At 41.1% G+C, this 15,956-nt stretch overlaps 1 protein-coding gene across 3 annotated transcripts; it reads left to right on the forward strand.

The window, feature by feature from the left end:
• Positions 1–5,653: 5,653 nt before the first annotated feature.
• Positions 5,654–15,841, forward strand: smarcc2 (SWI/SNF related BAF chromatin remodeling complex subunit C2). Of its 3 annotated transcripts, none has more exons than XM_012917501.2 (26): positions 5,654–5,801; positions 6,431–6,550; positions 6,648–6,733; positions 6,855–6,936; positions 7,462–7,554; positions 7,650–7,719; positions 7,806–7,875; positions 8,050–8,125; positions 8,606–8,850; positions 8,974–9,098; positions 9,234–9,287; positions 9,465–9,502; positions 9,591–9,721; positions 9,886–9,957; positions 10,043–10,156; positions 10,245–10,398; positions 10,478–10,594; positions 10,702–10,764; positions 10,879–11,137; positions 11,543–11,704; positions 11,831–11,892; positions 12,019–12,139; positions 12,227–12,390; positions 12,489–12,623; positions 12,748–13,116; positions 13,794–15,841. In XM_012917501.2, exons 1-26 carry the CDS (start codon positions 5,691–5,693, stop codon positions 13,875–13,877), a joined length of 3,177 nt encoding a protein of 1,058 aa, XP_012772955.1. In that variant the 5' UTR covers positions 5,654–5,690; the 3' UTR covers positions 13,878–15,841. The 3 variants fall into 3 exon arrangements, with proteins under 3 accessions (XP_012772955.1, XP_012772957.1, XP_012772956.1); XM_012917503.2 differs by having other exon boundaries at positions 12,748–13,111; XM_012917502.2 differs by having other exon boundaries at positions 6,861–6,936.
• The last annotated feature ends 115 nt before the right edge of the window (positions 15,842–15,956 follow it).

Raw genomic sequence — 15,956 nt, forward strand, 5'->3', positions numbered from 1 at the left:
GCAAATGTTCATCAATCTGCAACAAAAACCCAAAACGGTATCTACAAACTGCTGAACAATTTTAGGACAATGGTCCTAAACATAAAAGTTTGAAGACTGAATATCTCTTCAATATCATCTACATTGCATAATGTCAAAAAATTCAGAGAATCTGGAGAAATCTCTGTGTGCAATCTGTGTGAAATCACTGGCCCTGTGGCAGCACTGCATTAAATACAGGCATAGAAATCACTGCACAAGCTGAGGAACAGTTCCAGAAATCATTTTCTGTGAACACAGTTTGCTGTGCCATACACAAATGCAGATTAAAGCTTCAACAGGATCCTCAAACACCACCATCATCTCTGAGATCTGGACTGAGACAAAGTGGAGAACTGGTCTGTGTACAGACAAATCTCTTTGGAAAACATGGAGAACAGGTCTTGTCTAAAGAAGAGAGGGACCATTCTGCATCTTTGATGGTACGGGATGCATCATTTTCTATTGAATTGGCAGCTGGCACAACTGGAATGGCCCAAAAATGCAGAAATGTATATATAGGTTTTAGAACAACATGTGCTCCCACCAGGGTGGGAAGGCCTATAATATTTCAGCAAGCCAATTCTAAACTACATCTAATAAGTTCTCTGTGTTCTATTGTGAATAAATTATGGGTTTATGAGCTTTGCAAATTATCGTGCAAATGTGGAAAATTTAATTTAACTGAATTTACATTTCTGGCAATGTGCAAATTGGTCAGGATAATAAGCACTGTAAAGGTGGAATTGCAACACGTTGTATGTGTGCAAAAACATTGATTTTACTGTAAACTACATGTATTTGTGGACATTTTTAGCTGTGCGTTTCTCTTTGTAGGATTTTAGTGGCAGTAAATCCCCAAAACAAAACATACACAAAAATAAGTTATTCCAAATTTAGTGAGTTGGTTAAGCAGGAGCATGTCAGCCACAGGCATCCATAGCCACACAATGTTGACAAATGGGCGCATATTTGATATTCTGATCTATTTTGTTCTGTTAAAAAAAAAAAGCCATATCTTTAACAGGCAGTATTTACGTAGACATGTTTCTTTTTACAATATTCTGATTTTTTTAAAGTGTTGCTTTGACCTGAATGCTAACTTTAACATCCAAACAGGCTTAGAATGCTAACATGTTGATGTTTTGAAGGTTTTTCCATCCATGTTAGCATGCTAACATTTTTTGTACTAAGCACAAAATTCAACTATTGATCAAAAATAATATAAATAAGAAAAATGCTCTGTGGTTTGTACATGGTTGCTTTTGCACTGCCTACAAACATCCAGTGTAGACAGAGGAGCCTGCATATAAAATTGAATTGCATAAAACAATGCCTGGTGAATACCTTTGTTTCAGGTTTATGATCAAAAAGCTTGATGCCTAAAATTCTTCATGAGTGAGCTGAACGTACTAGTGTTGCAAATAGTTATTGAAATGTCAAAGATTTGTCTTAATTGCTGCTACAGCAACCTGCTTGAAGAGAGCTTTCCCATTATCAGACTTGTTTCTTCACCTGCTGCTGCTTCTGGCCCTTTCCGAAGCCACCCACTGAAAGTGAAACATTGAAACATGAAAGAGTCTCACCTCCCTGGAATAAAAACAAGGAGATGGATCTTTAATTAAAGGTGAGCGCTTATACTATTCAGAACGAGGAGGTTCTTGCTGAATGTGGACAGTAGGTAAGGGGAATGCTGCACGGGGGGTTGTTGGGCATGTATCTCAGCAGTGTCTCCCTCCCTCTGAGTCCCAGCACTCCCTCCTTGCAGATTCCAGCGTTAAGTTAATTGGACAGGGAGAGGAGAGGGCTGAGGAGGGAAGCGTTCAGCCCCATTAGCAATCCCCCTGTGGAAGGCTGAGCCGAGAGGATCACAGACTCACAAATAGGAGGATTAAAATAATCAATAGGCTTCACTCTCTCTCCCTCAGCACAGGCAGCCCTGTGTACAACACTCACACACACAAACACGCACCATTACAAAGATATGCACACACACGCACACGCTCCTGAGCAAATACAAACACACCAAGAGTCTGAGGAATATTAGTTCAAGGAGCGCTACTCTGCCCAGTGGTGTCTGTGGACTTTCACAAATTAGTCTGGGTCAGGCAACATTCACACACATGCACACACACACACACACCTATTCTTTGTTAATGAAGGTTAATTCAGCCTCTGACTAAACGAGGACCAGTTTAAAGGTCAGGAACATGAAAACAGTCTGACATATCTATATTTTGCTCAGTTATTTCTGAACTTTAATGGCTGCTGAATTTGCTCCCACATAAAAGACTTTTGTATACACACACACACACACACACACACACACACACACATATATATATATATATATATATATATATATATATATATATATATATATATATATATACACACACACACACACACACATATATATATATATATATATGTGTGTGTGTGTGTGTATATATACGTCTTCTTCTATATATAAATATATATATATAGAAGAAGGCGGCCGTAGTGATTGATGTAGCGGTTCCGAATGACAGCAATATCAGGAAGAAGGAATACGAGAAGCTGGAGAAATACCAAGGGCTCAGAGAAGAGCTCGAGAGGATGTGGAGGGTGAAGGTAATGGTGGTCCCCGTGGTAATCGGAGCACTAGGTGCGGTGACTCCCAAGCTAGGCGAGTGGCTCCAGCAGATCCCGGGAATAACATCGGAGATCTCTGTCCAGAAGAGCGCAGTCCTGGGAACAGCTAAGATACTGCGCAGGACCCTCAAGCTCCCAGGCCTCTGGTAGAGGACCCGAGCTTGAAGGATAAACCGCCCGCAGGGTGTGTTTATATATATATATATATATATATTAGGGGTGCAACGATACTCATATCGATATTGAACCGTTCTATACAGTGCTTTCGGTTCGGTACGCATATGTATCGAACAATACAAACATTTTTATTTATTTTATCAACTTTTCTTCTGACGATGCTGTCTGTGTTGAGCGCTCAGTGGATCTGCGTTCGGCTACTCCGCCTAGGCTGCACTGTCAAGCGCAGATCCACTGAGCGCAGCACAAGCTAGCAAGGCAGAAGCTAAGCTCGTTGCAACATGGCAACTGCCTCAATGCTACCCCAAATTGAACCTCCCCCACCCTCATTCAGATCTGGCGTTTGGAACTATCTTGGTTTTCATGTGAAGTATGACCCTGAAGGTAAGCGCGTCATGGACAAAAGTAAAACAGTATGTCGGATGTGCCACGCAACGCTATTGATGGGAACTAGTGCGTTAGCGCAGTTAGCTTGTTAACGTGTTGACACCGTTCAGCCCCACGCACGGGGCGATCTGCAGTAACTTGTTAACGGAGATTTGCCGTGTTGTAGCGTTAACGTCATTTTAACGAGATTAACGCTGACAGCACTAGTGGGAACACAACGAATATGACTGCACATTTACCCCGACATCATCCTAGTGCAAAGACAAATGGAAGCAGACAAAAACAACAAGTAGGCATGCTACAAACTTTACTCGAGTCATTTAGACAGCCGTTAGCACATGATTCTCCTTATGGGGACCTGATATGTTTAATATGCTGCTGAGAATATAGCCCAGAAGAAGCGGATAGTATAGCTTTTATTTTGGAAAGAGCCATTTCTCTGTAATAAACTCTCTTTTCCAAAGATTTCTCGATCAGATAGATTTATTTTTATTATTATTAGTTTGTTGTTTCAGCAACATTAAATTTAAAAACTGTACTTTTGAGTTGAAATCTATATTTATAATTTTAATAAATGACAAATTAAAAAGGCATGAAGATTTTTTTGTATCGAAAAAATATCAAACCGTGACACCAAAGTATCGAACCGAACCGAACCGTGAATTTTGTGTATCGTTGCACCCCTAATATGTATATATCTATCTATCTATACACACACACACACACACACACATATATATATATATATATATATATATATATATATATATATATATATATATATATATATATACATACTGAATATGCTGTGATTAAAAGTCTTGTATCCATACAACATTAAACTTGTGACATGTGTGCAATTTTTAGTTCTTTTACTGCAGCAATTTAACTGAACCCATATTTACATATGTATTTTTGATTTAAAACAAGTACTTTATAAGAAGACATAAAAGGTGACCAGAGGAAAATATCAAAGTGTTCAACATAATAGGGAATAGCAGAAAAAAATATCTACTCTGGCACTTAGCTGAACCAAATCTGGAATCTAATTTGAACTTTCAAATTCTGATAATGCTCACCACCTTTTCCCCACATGACCTTTTTAAATGAAGCACTGCACAGTTCAGACTCCTCATGCGGCACATACAAAATACTGCTCGGTTTTACCACACAGTGAGTTTATATGAGATTGTTCATTTGAGTAGTTTTTGGAGGATTGAAAGAAAAAACTTAAAGTCCTACTAAATACACATAAAGATGAAAAAAGGACAACAAACAGACAAAGTTAAAATAATTTTATTTTTATAGATAATTGAAAATCCATTGAGAGATCCTAACCCCCAAGTTAAGATAACACCTCCAAACGCATTTCCTGTAGTTATCGCCAGGCTGAGGAGGGGAATTGATTTAATTTGTCCACAATCACATAACACATGATATACATCATTTCTTTAGGGACTACCGTATTAAAGAATTCTGATTCTGATGACACTGAAAACTAGAGGTTAAATAGAGACCGGACACCTGCTGGAAACATGTAAGTGCTTTCATAATTTAAGTTAAAATCATTGACTTAGTGCATAAAACACATATCCGATTCATGTGAATTACCATCAAATAGATTTACTCACTTTTTGTTGCACTGAATCAGAAATTGTCGTTTTCCATTTTTATTTTTCACAGTTCAATAAAAGATTAAAAAAAAAAAATACCACTTGCCTGCCTTCTTTCTTGAGTGTCTCGTGAGCACTCTTACTGACATCCTGTTGCAGGGGGTTATTTAACTGCTAAGGAGGCCAATCACTGCCATATCATTTTTCCCCCACACACATTTACAGGTAAGTGCTTTATTTTAGACTCACCCTGTAGCCCATTCAGGGCCTTGGCATAATGAGCCTCCTCATCCCTTCTAGAGTGGATGCATAAGGTGAATTTTACAAACAGGCACAGGCATCAAACTAACTATTAATACTGGTTATTAAATAAGATTTTTATTAATACTCTGCAAGCTCCTGTACATTTTACATACGCCTGGGGATTTGTTCATTAGTGTGTTCCACATTTGTTGAGCTTTTACTCACACACAAAAAAACATAGACTGGCTTCAGTATAACTTAAAGATCTGCTGAAGTTTGCTTTTGATGACCTAAGGATCCACCTGACTCTCTTATGTAAGACTCCCTTCAAACACTGACAGCCGAATTGCGAAATGATCCATTACCGGACATTTTTTTTTAAAGTCTCCTTATTAATTGGTCTCAATTTAATTGCTGACTGTCTGTCTGTGTGTTCTGAGAGGGTAGCATAAACATTTTTATAATAGTATTGTTGAAGGACAAAAAACATTATCTACACCGCTGCGCCCCCTGTTGTACTTTGGTTGTCACTACAGTCTCTGTGCTGTCCGGGAGCTGCAGTTTCGCGCTGTGGTCGCTGGGCGGCAGGCAACTTCGACTAGTTGTCTGCAGGCAAAGATGGCGGTGCGGAAGAAAGACGGCGGCCCGAATGTAAAATATTTCGAAGCGTCTGATACCGTTTCTCAGTTTGATAATGTCCGTGTCTGGCTGGGAAAGAATTACAAAAAGGTACCGACCGCATGTTTTGCTATCCTACAGAGAGACCTTCCATTTTTCACGTTGAAATATGGCCACTTACCTATTGGGCAGAGGCAGTGACAAAGAGAGGAGGGAGGGTGCTGCTGAGCGTCCAGCTGTTTGATTCACTCGAGCCGGGATACAAAAGGATGCTGAGCCAACAGCTGCATCAGATGCAGCCACTAACGGCAGCTTCTCTGAGCACTGTTGTAGTTAAACCGATCTAAAACAAGCACACAGTCTGACCTCAGAGGATGGATTTTTGTTGAAGGGTGACTTTAGCCGGCCAGCCCGCTAGCTAGCTAGTAAGCTAATAGGCTAACGGTGAGGCAGCTCGGATCCAGATGTTGGCTCTGTGGCGCGCCGCGCTGACTGAAGCAATGTCCGGTGTTGAATAACACTGAGCGCTGCGCTGGTGTTTAAACACAATAATCGAATAAAAAAAAACAACACTTTTAGTAAACAGTGATAAAAATGAAAGGTTAGCGATATTTGTGACTCCATCCCCTCCCCATTTACCAATCCGTGTCGCAGTTTTCACGGAAATTTCCTTCCTTTGAGATATCTGATAAAGGCACCCAGCAGCACAGTTGAGTTTATTTTCATGTGTTTGCGCACAGTACATCCAGGCCGAGCCCCCCACCAACAAATCTCTGTCCAGCCTGGTGGTCCAGCTGCTCCAGTTCCAGGAGGAGGTGTTCGGTCGACATGTCAGTAACCCTCCGCTCACCAAGCTGCCGGTACGTGTCTTAAACATCTGTATATCTGTTACATTCAAAAATAGATACCTAATTTAAACTGCTGTTATTCTGAATGTGTTGAGTTGTATCCCTGCAGATGAAATGCTTCTTGGACTTTAAGTCAGGAGGGGCTCTCTGCCACATCCTGGCTGCAGCCTACAAGTTCAAAAGTGACCAAGGATGGTAAGACTTTCTTTCTAGCTGAGTTTAGACGTCTGGGCTAGTGGCTGTTAAGTTACGGTGCTCAGTTGGATATTGGCTATGTTGCCGTTTCGTGTGTAACTCCAGTCTAAACTCCTGGTAGGCGCAGGTTTGACTTCCAGAATCCGTCGAGGATGGACCGAAATGTGGAGATGTTCATGACGATTGAGAAGTCCTTAGTGCAGGTGAGTTTTGCAGCAGTGCTTTTATGGTTGTCAATGGACAGTAGAAAATTTCAGGCCATATTTTGATTAATTTATCTAACAGGAGTACATTTTTGATGGTTTTTCCTACTGCAGGCATTAAATTTAAATGATAGCAAAGTGAACACCGTGTCCTTTGGTTACGCTAAATTTCAAAAGAGTCTGGGAATCAAGCTGCCTGATCATTACACATAGATGTACTGAAAGACATCCACAGAAATCCTACTTAATCAGTCCTGCGGTTTTCCAAGATCATCTAGATTTCTTCATCTGCTGTGGCATGGTGATTTCTACTTTTAATCAAGTACTGGGCAATTAATATTCCAAAGAGGGCACATGAGAAACTGGGACTGTTATGGAAGACTGCACCAATAAGCTTATAGCAAAACTAATATTGGGCAGAACTGAGTTTAGATTATTGTATTGTTTTGTGATTCTTCTTGATTATTTGAATCAGTGCTCGCAAATGTAGTCGTGTAAGTTATGTATCTGCTCCAATTCTTCCAGAACAACTGTCTGACTAGGCCCGTCATCTACCTGAGTCCTGACATAGAGCCAAAGCTGCTGGGGAAACTGAAAGACATCATCAAAAGACATCAGGTGTGTTTTAAAAGGAGCCTTTCAGGCAGATCATTTACTACAGACAGATTTAATTTACATTCAAATGGTTCTACTCATGTTTTCTTGTGTTGCAGGGCTCAGTAACCGAAGACAAGGCCTCCAGCTCCCACGTTGTTGTGCCTATTCCTGCCAGTCTGGAGGAAGGTGAGGTTTTGTCTCGGTAGGCATTGTTACAAGTTTTACTGCACGAGTCAGATTTGCGCTAACATCGTCCGATCTTCTTGGTCCAGAGGAGTGGGTTCGTCCTGTGATGAAGAGAGACAAGCAAGTGCTGCTTCACTGGGGATATTTTCCTGACAGGTTTGTTCTGAGCATTGTGCAGCTCACTTTTATCTACTTGTCTTGTTTTCTCAATACATCTTTGGTTTTTAGAAGGTTAAGCTGACATTACCCCTCCTGCTGTGGTGTTACATGGCGAAACTTGTGCTTTTCCCACCTAATGCGAGCTTTAACCTCATTCCCTTCACTGTTTAGTTACGATACCTGGATCGCAGCCAGTGAAATTGAGGCTGCGGTAGAAGATCCTCCCTCCCCAGAAAAGCCCAGGAAGGTATTTGTTGTTGCTTTTTTTCTGTCTGTGTCAGTCTGTATGAATTTAAACAGCAGATTTTCTAATACTCCCTGAGTTTAATCAAGTATTTGACCGCTTTATTAATGCTACATGATACTTGCAGTATTTAAATTCAAGGATCTTTTTTTTTATTTGTCCACTGTGCAGCACTTAAATGTTACAGATACATCTGTATGTTTTTGGAAACCTTTTTGATTTCAGCTTGAATTTTAATTTGTCCTTGTTTTTTTCTGCAAAATGAAGTCTTTAATAACAGAGGTTAATATCATGAGTTTCAGTCTTTTATTATAACTTTTATTATAACTTTATTACAACTTTATTATAACTCAGTTTAGGTCTTCCTCCTTTCACCTCCTCCTCTACCATCCTGGTGGTTGACACGATTGCTGAAAATATTTCACTTCTGGGCAGATAATAATTGGTTTATTTATTTATCATTTATTTATTATTTATTTACAGGTCCATGCAAAGTGGATTTTAGATCTGGACCAGTATAACGAGTGGATGAACGAGGAGGACTATGAGGTTGGAGAGGGCTGTCCTAAGAGGAAGAGGATCTCCGCCAAGACCCTGACAGATGAGGTGACCACACCAGACGAGCGGAGGGACAAGAAACCTGGCAGCGCCAAGAAGAGGAAGCGCTCACCATCACCCTCCCCAACCCCACCACCTCAGGAGAGCAAGAAGAAGAACACCAAAAAAGGGTTTGTTAAGAGTCATGTCCTGATGCATGATGATGTTCTTCGACTCCCTGTTGGAGAAAAAAAACAGAGGGTTATGAAAAATAATGCAATACACATATGTTCCCTTTGTGTGCGTGTCAACAGACCAACGACCCCGTACACCAAGTCTAAACGGGGTCAGAGGGAGGAGGAACAGGAGGACCTGTCCAAGGATTTGGATGAAGCTTCACCTGTTCCAGCATCTGAAGAGGGAAACCCAGCAAAGACAAGTATACAAGTCTACATATATTTTGAAAACACATCATATATATATATATATATACATTGACATATATATAGATATATATAGATATTAATGGGTCCTCTTTTAAAATAATAATCAAGCCAATTCTGTCTCCCTGCAGATAACACCAAGAAGGACTCTGATTCCACCCCAGTTAAAGGAGGGACAGATTTGGGTGAGCTTCACCTACACAATCATATTTAACCACCGCCAACCAGTTTAATAAATGCTTCACCAAAAATGGCAAAGGCTTGTTGTGTTCGGCTGTTATTCATCAATAATTTCCAGTAATAAAGCGCTGATTAATCAATTGACCCTTTCACGCACGCGTCTCTTTTGTGTGATTTAACAGATGAGCAAGAAGACGAGTCCATGGAAACAACAGGAAAGGTACTTTAACAATTAATAGTACATATGACAAAATCATGGCTGTAATTCTGTGTTGGTGAGCCCAACTGTATGTTTGTATGAACAACAGGAAGAGGAGGAAGGCTCCCCGAGTGTGAAGGGCGAGCCAGTGAAAGGCTCAGACCTCCACGAGGACAATGTGACTGAGCAAACCCATCACATCATCATTCCGAGCTACGCAGCCTGGTTTGACTATAACAGGTAAGAATAAAAATGCTTTTTTCCCATGTGAGAACTGAATGAGGAAAAGAAAAGTGAACTCGTTGAAATGAAAAGCAGCGCCACACGACGTAGTATTAGAACGTTTTAAGGGTCCATGAGTGAGGGAAATTTGTGTTGCATACTTGCATCTGGTTTTCTTCCAGTGTTCATGCCATTGAGCGCCGAGCCCTGCCAGAGTTTTTCAATGGGAAGAACAAATCCAAAACGCCTGAGATGTAAGTGTTTGATCAGTGCACAACACAGTGCTCAATCATTTAAATTTGTTTATCTGTCAGATATTTAAAAGCCTCTTTGTTTCAGTTATCTAGCATACAGGAACTTCATGATTGACACCTACAGACTGAATCCTCAGGAGTACCTGACCTCCACTGCCTGCCGTAGGAATCTGGCAGGAGATGTGTGTGCAATCATGAGGTAAGGGGAGGATAGGTGTTTCTAACCAGTGTTTGCAAAATCACTTACTGCCTGCGACAAATACGCCAGACATTTTCTCCCCCCACAGAGTCCACGCCTTTCTGGAGCAGTGGGGGTTGATCAACTACCAGGTGGACTCTGAGAGCCGGCCCACACCCATGGGTCCTCCTCCCACCTCGCACTTCCACGTCCTGGCAGACACTCCATCCAGCCTGGTGCCCCTGCAGCCCAAGACATCTCAGGTTTGTATACACACACGCATGGACACGTGCGCACACATCTTCAACGTTGTTTTACATATGTTCCTTTTTGACCCTGTAGACCCCTGCCACCCAGCAGATGATGTCATTCCCTGACAAAGTGAAGGACAAGCCAGCAGATCTGCAAAACTTTGGGCTGCGGACCGACATGTACAGCAAGAAGACAAGCTCTGCAAAGGTACAAGTCCAGGAGGGTGGATAACAGAATGAATAGTTTCTGTTTACTCACCATAATATCGGTGGTTTAATTGTGTTAACAAGGTGATGGTGATGTTTTGTGTGCAGAGCAAGAGTGCAGCCAGCTCCATGAGGGAGTGGACAGAGCAAGAAACACTACTACTACTTGAGGTACACTCAGTGTTTTAAACATGATCAGAGAGTGTAAAAGCAGCCACTGTAATACCACACTGGGAAATGTCATCATGGAAAGATGGAGCTAAATGTAGGTTTTACTTCCCTCAGGGTTTGGAAATGTATAAGGACGACTGGAACAAAGTGTCCGAACACGTGGGCAGCCGTACGCAGGATGAGTGTATCCTGCACTTCCTGCGGTTGCCCATTGAAGACCCGTACTTGGAGGACAGCTCTTCTTCCCTGGGCCCACTTGCCTACCAGCCGGTACCTTTCAGCCAAGCAGGAAACCCTGTCATGAGCACCGTGGCCTTCCTCGCCTCTGTAGTCGACCCACGTGTGGCCTCGGCCGCAGCCAAGTCTGCTCTGGGTGAGAAGTAACTCCATTTGAAATTACCCAACTCTGTAGAAAACAAAAATGGTCTCTTTGTGTTGTTACAGTTTGAGCTAATAGTAAGTGCCTGAATGGGAAAAAGAGGAAGCAACAGGGCACTGAAAACATCAACCAGTAAATAATCCAATAGGATAAAAATGAAGACAGCAAAATACATTTTAATTTTCTACAGTGAGACCATTAAATGTTAAACAACACCTTTCCAACACTTGACCAAATCCTGTATCATTGAAGCTCCAAATGTCTGTACATGCCATTCATAAGACCGCTTTTGTTCAGGCAACGATTTTGTTCATTTTCAATCTACTAGAGGTGACTAATCCATCAGTGTCCTTGTTTTTGCTTCACATCATTAATTGTGATTTATCGCTCCCTGCTCAGAGGAGTTTTCGCGTATGAAGGAGGAGGTTCCAGCTGCGCTTGTGGAGGCTCATGTGCGGCGGGTGGAGGAAGCAGCGAGGGTCAGTGGCAGACAGGACCCTCTGTATGGCCTGGAAGGCAGTGGCATCGCAGGGACCGGTCTGGAGGAGGGAGAGAGGCCTGGTAGGATAAATGCACACAGCATAAATTTTGGAACGCTGCACTACAAAGAAAATTAAAAATAATGATTGTATAAGTTGAGTAGTCAGAAAAAGTGAATTGAAAGGTTGTGGCTTGCCTTCTCTACAGATGAAAGCAGTGATGAAAGCAAGAGTGACAACCAGTCTAATGAGGAGAAACGAGAGGCCAAGGTATGATGAGAATTCACTGTAACATAATAGAATGTCATTTTATAAACATATATATATATATATATATATATATCTCTGCTGTAAAAGTTCTGTGGATCATATTGTGCTGTTTACTTTGCCACACAGGAGACTAAAGATGGAGCGAATGAGGAAGAGGAAAAGCAGGCAGAGAATGGGAAGAAGGAAGAAGAAAGAGGAAGAGAACCTGAAGGAGAGAGGGAGGCAGACAAAACAGAGTCTGAGATGGGTACAAAAGGGTTTTGTCTTCATAAGACGTTGCAGACATAAAGGTTTTGGTCAACAGTGAAAAACATTAAACTTTTGTTTCTCATAGGTGATGGGGAGAAGGAGAAGGATGGAAAAGAGGGAACAGAGGAGGGACAGAGGGAAGGGGAGAGTGAAGGAGAAAGGAAAGCTAAGGTGGAGCGTGATGTGGGAGAGGGGAACCTGGCCACTGCTGCTGCCTCCGCTCTAGCAGCTGCTGCTGTCAAGGCCAAGGTAAAATTCATTGAGTCAAGGTGATACTTGTCGTATCTTCAATCTTCAGCTTTTTTTGTTTTTATTTTCTCTAATCTTCTTCTTCTTTCTCCTCACAGCATTTGGCTGCAGTGGAAGAGAGGAAGATCAAATCTCTGGTGGCTCTGCTGGTGGAAACTCAAATGAAGAAGCTTGAGATTAAACTGCGACACTTTGAGGAGCTGGAAACCATCATGGACAGAGAGCGGGAGGCTGTGAGTGGGGAATTTAAGGATATGTAGCATTAAAATAAGAAAATTCTTAAGTTACATTCAATGCAGTGCGTATAGTATGCTGTTTTCCTAAATCATAGACATGTCTGTCTGTCTCTGTGAGCAGTTGGAGTACCAGCGGCAGCAACTGCTGGCTGACCGTCAGTCCTTCCACATGGAGCAGCTGAAATACGCTGAGATGAGGGCTCGCCAGCAGCACTTCCAGCAGATTCAGCACCAGCAACATAGCCAGGCAGGGGGCCCTCACTCCACTCAGGCCACCGCGGCCCCGGCACCTCAAGCCCTGACCGCAAATCAGCAAGCTCCCAGCACACCAGCGCCACAGCCAGCCCCCAGCCCAGCACCACCAGCCGCTTCAGCCCCAGCTCCCGAGTCCCAGCCACCACCAAGCGCTCACACCTCGCCACCTTGTCCCCCGGGTCAGACCCCAGCTGCTCACTCCAGCTCCAACACTACATCTGTACTCCATGGTGAGGTAGCAGCTTTAATAGTAGTTAATACATTTACGTTTGCTGTCAGTTCCTCGTACACCGTAGTTGTAATATTTATTTATAATTATTACATTCATTAGTTGTGGACATGTTCACAGACATGTTTATTCTTGAAGCAAACTCAATAATATGAATGTGTGTGAAATACATGAAATTGTGCAGTGGTGCAGTAACGACAGTTAAAAGCTGCACAGTTTATCTTATCTTTGTCAACAAGTTATTAACTAAGACCAAAAAGCTGAAACGGAGTTCACTCATTAAAACAGGACTTCTCACTGTCTTGATTGTGAGATACTGTTGGCATGATGCAAATGATCAAACAATACCAAACATTTCATGCCACCATGACTTGGGACGGCTTATAATGTTCTGAAACCTAGCTTTCAAACAACACAGTCTTGAGTTATTTCTGAATTGAAGAATCTAAGGTTGACACGGAGAAGATCAATCATTCTTTTATTTCACAAGTACACATCAGTGTTATAGTATTGTTTGGACTACGACTCTAGTCTACTATTATAATATATCATGATTATATCATAGATTATAATATATTATGCATAATTCACATTTTGTGAATATAAATGACTAAATTTAATAAATTAATGACACTATGTTACAAATCGTACGTAACATTTTTCTCCTGTTTGCCCCCTCACAGAGCCCACCGCCCCTCTCCCCGGAGAGACACTCCACCCCTCAGCTCCGGTCCCTCCTCCACAGTGAGAAAAAGCAAATTTCCTGAGAATCTGAATGACTCTGACCACTTTGAATCCTGCCTGTATTATCTAAAATGAAGAAGTCATCAACCGAAGGAAGAGAACTCATTTTACATTTTCTATTTCTTTTTTTGTTTGCTTGTGTGTTTTCAAGAGGACAATTGATTTGGGAAAGAAAAAGAAATGCCAATATCAATCCGCCTTTGACTCTCTGTTAGAAAAGAAGTCCTTTTTCAAATTGAACCGACTAATGAAGAAAATAGATTTTCATCCTGCGTGTTCGACTGCGTCTCACTTTGGAATTTTAAGCTTGACACCAGGAGATCTGGTAAGCTTAGATGGTCTTATCAACATGCTGGCACTCAGTGAGAAGAAGAGAAAAGACTCATCTCATGTTTTCAGTGTTTTGGAAATTGTTGCATTTATTTTCCTGCAACAGTTTGTCACAGCTAGTGAAGTCTCGTACTTCCTACGCTCTCTAGCGTCCCCCTCCCCTCTCGTACTGTAGGTACTAATTAAAATATATGTAAGACAAAAGCACTTTTAATATGTTTCTGTAGGTCGCATTGAAAGACTTGAAGCAACCATGAAATTGAACTTGAGCACTTATATGATCTCTTTCTTGTCTTAAATACAGTTTTGGAAAGCTAATTGGGAAAATGATTTTTTTTCTCTGTTTTCAATTGTGTCATGTTTCTAAAACCCGTATAAAGTCTGAAAGGAATGAAGACGATTCTAATCAAAAGATGCCACACTGAAATTTAACGCAGAGTGGATGCAGTTTGGGAAAAGTGTACTGTAAACTGGATTTTCTGTTACAAACACCTCTCTTGTTACTCTAATAATAATATGGGAACTATTTGAAAGTAATGACAACCTGAGGTCTTGAAAAGGCCTCTTTTTGTTATAGGAGGTTACTCCCTCCCACATTTCAACAGCACTTAGAGAAAAACGTGACCGTGGCGCTTTGTGTTTTGCAAGTGCAAATGAACTTGAAGCATCCAGGCTGTGGTTTTTGTGAGGAATGTAATTCTGTTTGAAAAGAAAGTCTGGGATTAATACCGTTAGCGACCACGCACGCGTTTATTTGGATTTGGACTTTGTGTAAACTGCTAAGCCAAAATGTTTTTTCTAATCATGTTTATCATACATTTATTCAGTGAGTTTCATTGTGGTTTCTTGGTGAGTGAGGAGGATGTTTTTAAGCAGCTTGGTGCATTTCGCTTTAAAGATGTAAGAAATGCTGACGCTGTAAAAACACAAGGGAGCACCTTAAACAGCTGACAATGGAGAATCGTGTCCTTAATATCTGCAACAATATCCTCACTTTGTATCCTATACATTTATATATTTTTTACTCTTTTTTGCCATCTTCTTTCTTTGATATGTCAACATTGTAACTGTATATTACCTTTGTAACTGATATTTACCCTCTCCATAGTTGTGTGTGATTTGGACAGGACTGCCGGATCTGTCTGAGATGTGACTGTGAGCATGTGTGTATGTGAACGCATGCCATTAGGATCTGTAAACCATGTTACCGTTCAGTTTTATTTTTTGTTTTTTTACAATTTTTTCCAGTGCCATCTGTTGTTTGAAGAACTTACGAGAAGAAACACGTGTTGTTCTGCACATCATGTCAGTATCATGAAATATAATCCAGTCAGATGGTGAAACTTTACAGTCGATGTCCGTCAAGCCAGTATTGCAGTCCTCACCACAGTTGTGAGCATAAATGGACTTCTTTTATCTGTGTTATTATTACATTGTGTGGATTTTGTGATATGAAATAAGTGTCCGTTCAGTTTCTATATGTTTTTCACTATGCCGAAGGTAGCAGCAGTTCCATTGATTATTATACAGTAGAAAAGTTTCCTCTGTAAATCATCACATTAGTGCTGACAGTTATTCTGGCAGTTTGTATTAAAAAAAATGTCAAAACTGGTTTTAATTACAAAATGTTTGGGAAAAAATAAAGATGTGAAGAGGAGACATTGTTCAGAGTGGTTTGTTGACTTACTAACTTAAAGTATCTGATGATGAACGACTGCACAGTATATCCTGGTGGACCTCGAGGAGGCATCGCCTGGCTGATGCTCTTTATT

The sequence above is a fragment of the Maylandia zebra genome, linkage group LG5 (assembly GCF_041146795.1).
Source record: "Maylandia zebra isolate NMK-2024a linkage group LG5, Mzebra_GT3a, whole genome shotgun sequence".
Taxonomy (NCBI): Eukaryota; Metazoa; Chordata; class Actinopteri; order Cichliformes; family Cichlidae; genus Maylandia; species Maylandia zebra.

Coding starts and splice junctions, on each gene's coding strand:
- smarcc2 (XM_012917501.2), top strand. CDS start 5,691: ATGGCGGTGCGGAAGAAAGACGGCGGCCCGAATGTAAAATATTTCGAA. Junction 11,138..11,542: donor CGCAGCCAAGTCTGCTCTGG/GTGAGAAGTAAC, acceptor CTCCCTGCTCAG/AGGAGTTTTCGCGTATGAAG. Junction 12,391..12,488: donor CTGCTGCTGTCAAGGCCAAG/GTAAAATTCATT, acceptor TTCTCCTCACAG/CATTTGGCTGCAGTGGAAGA.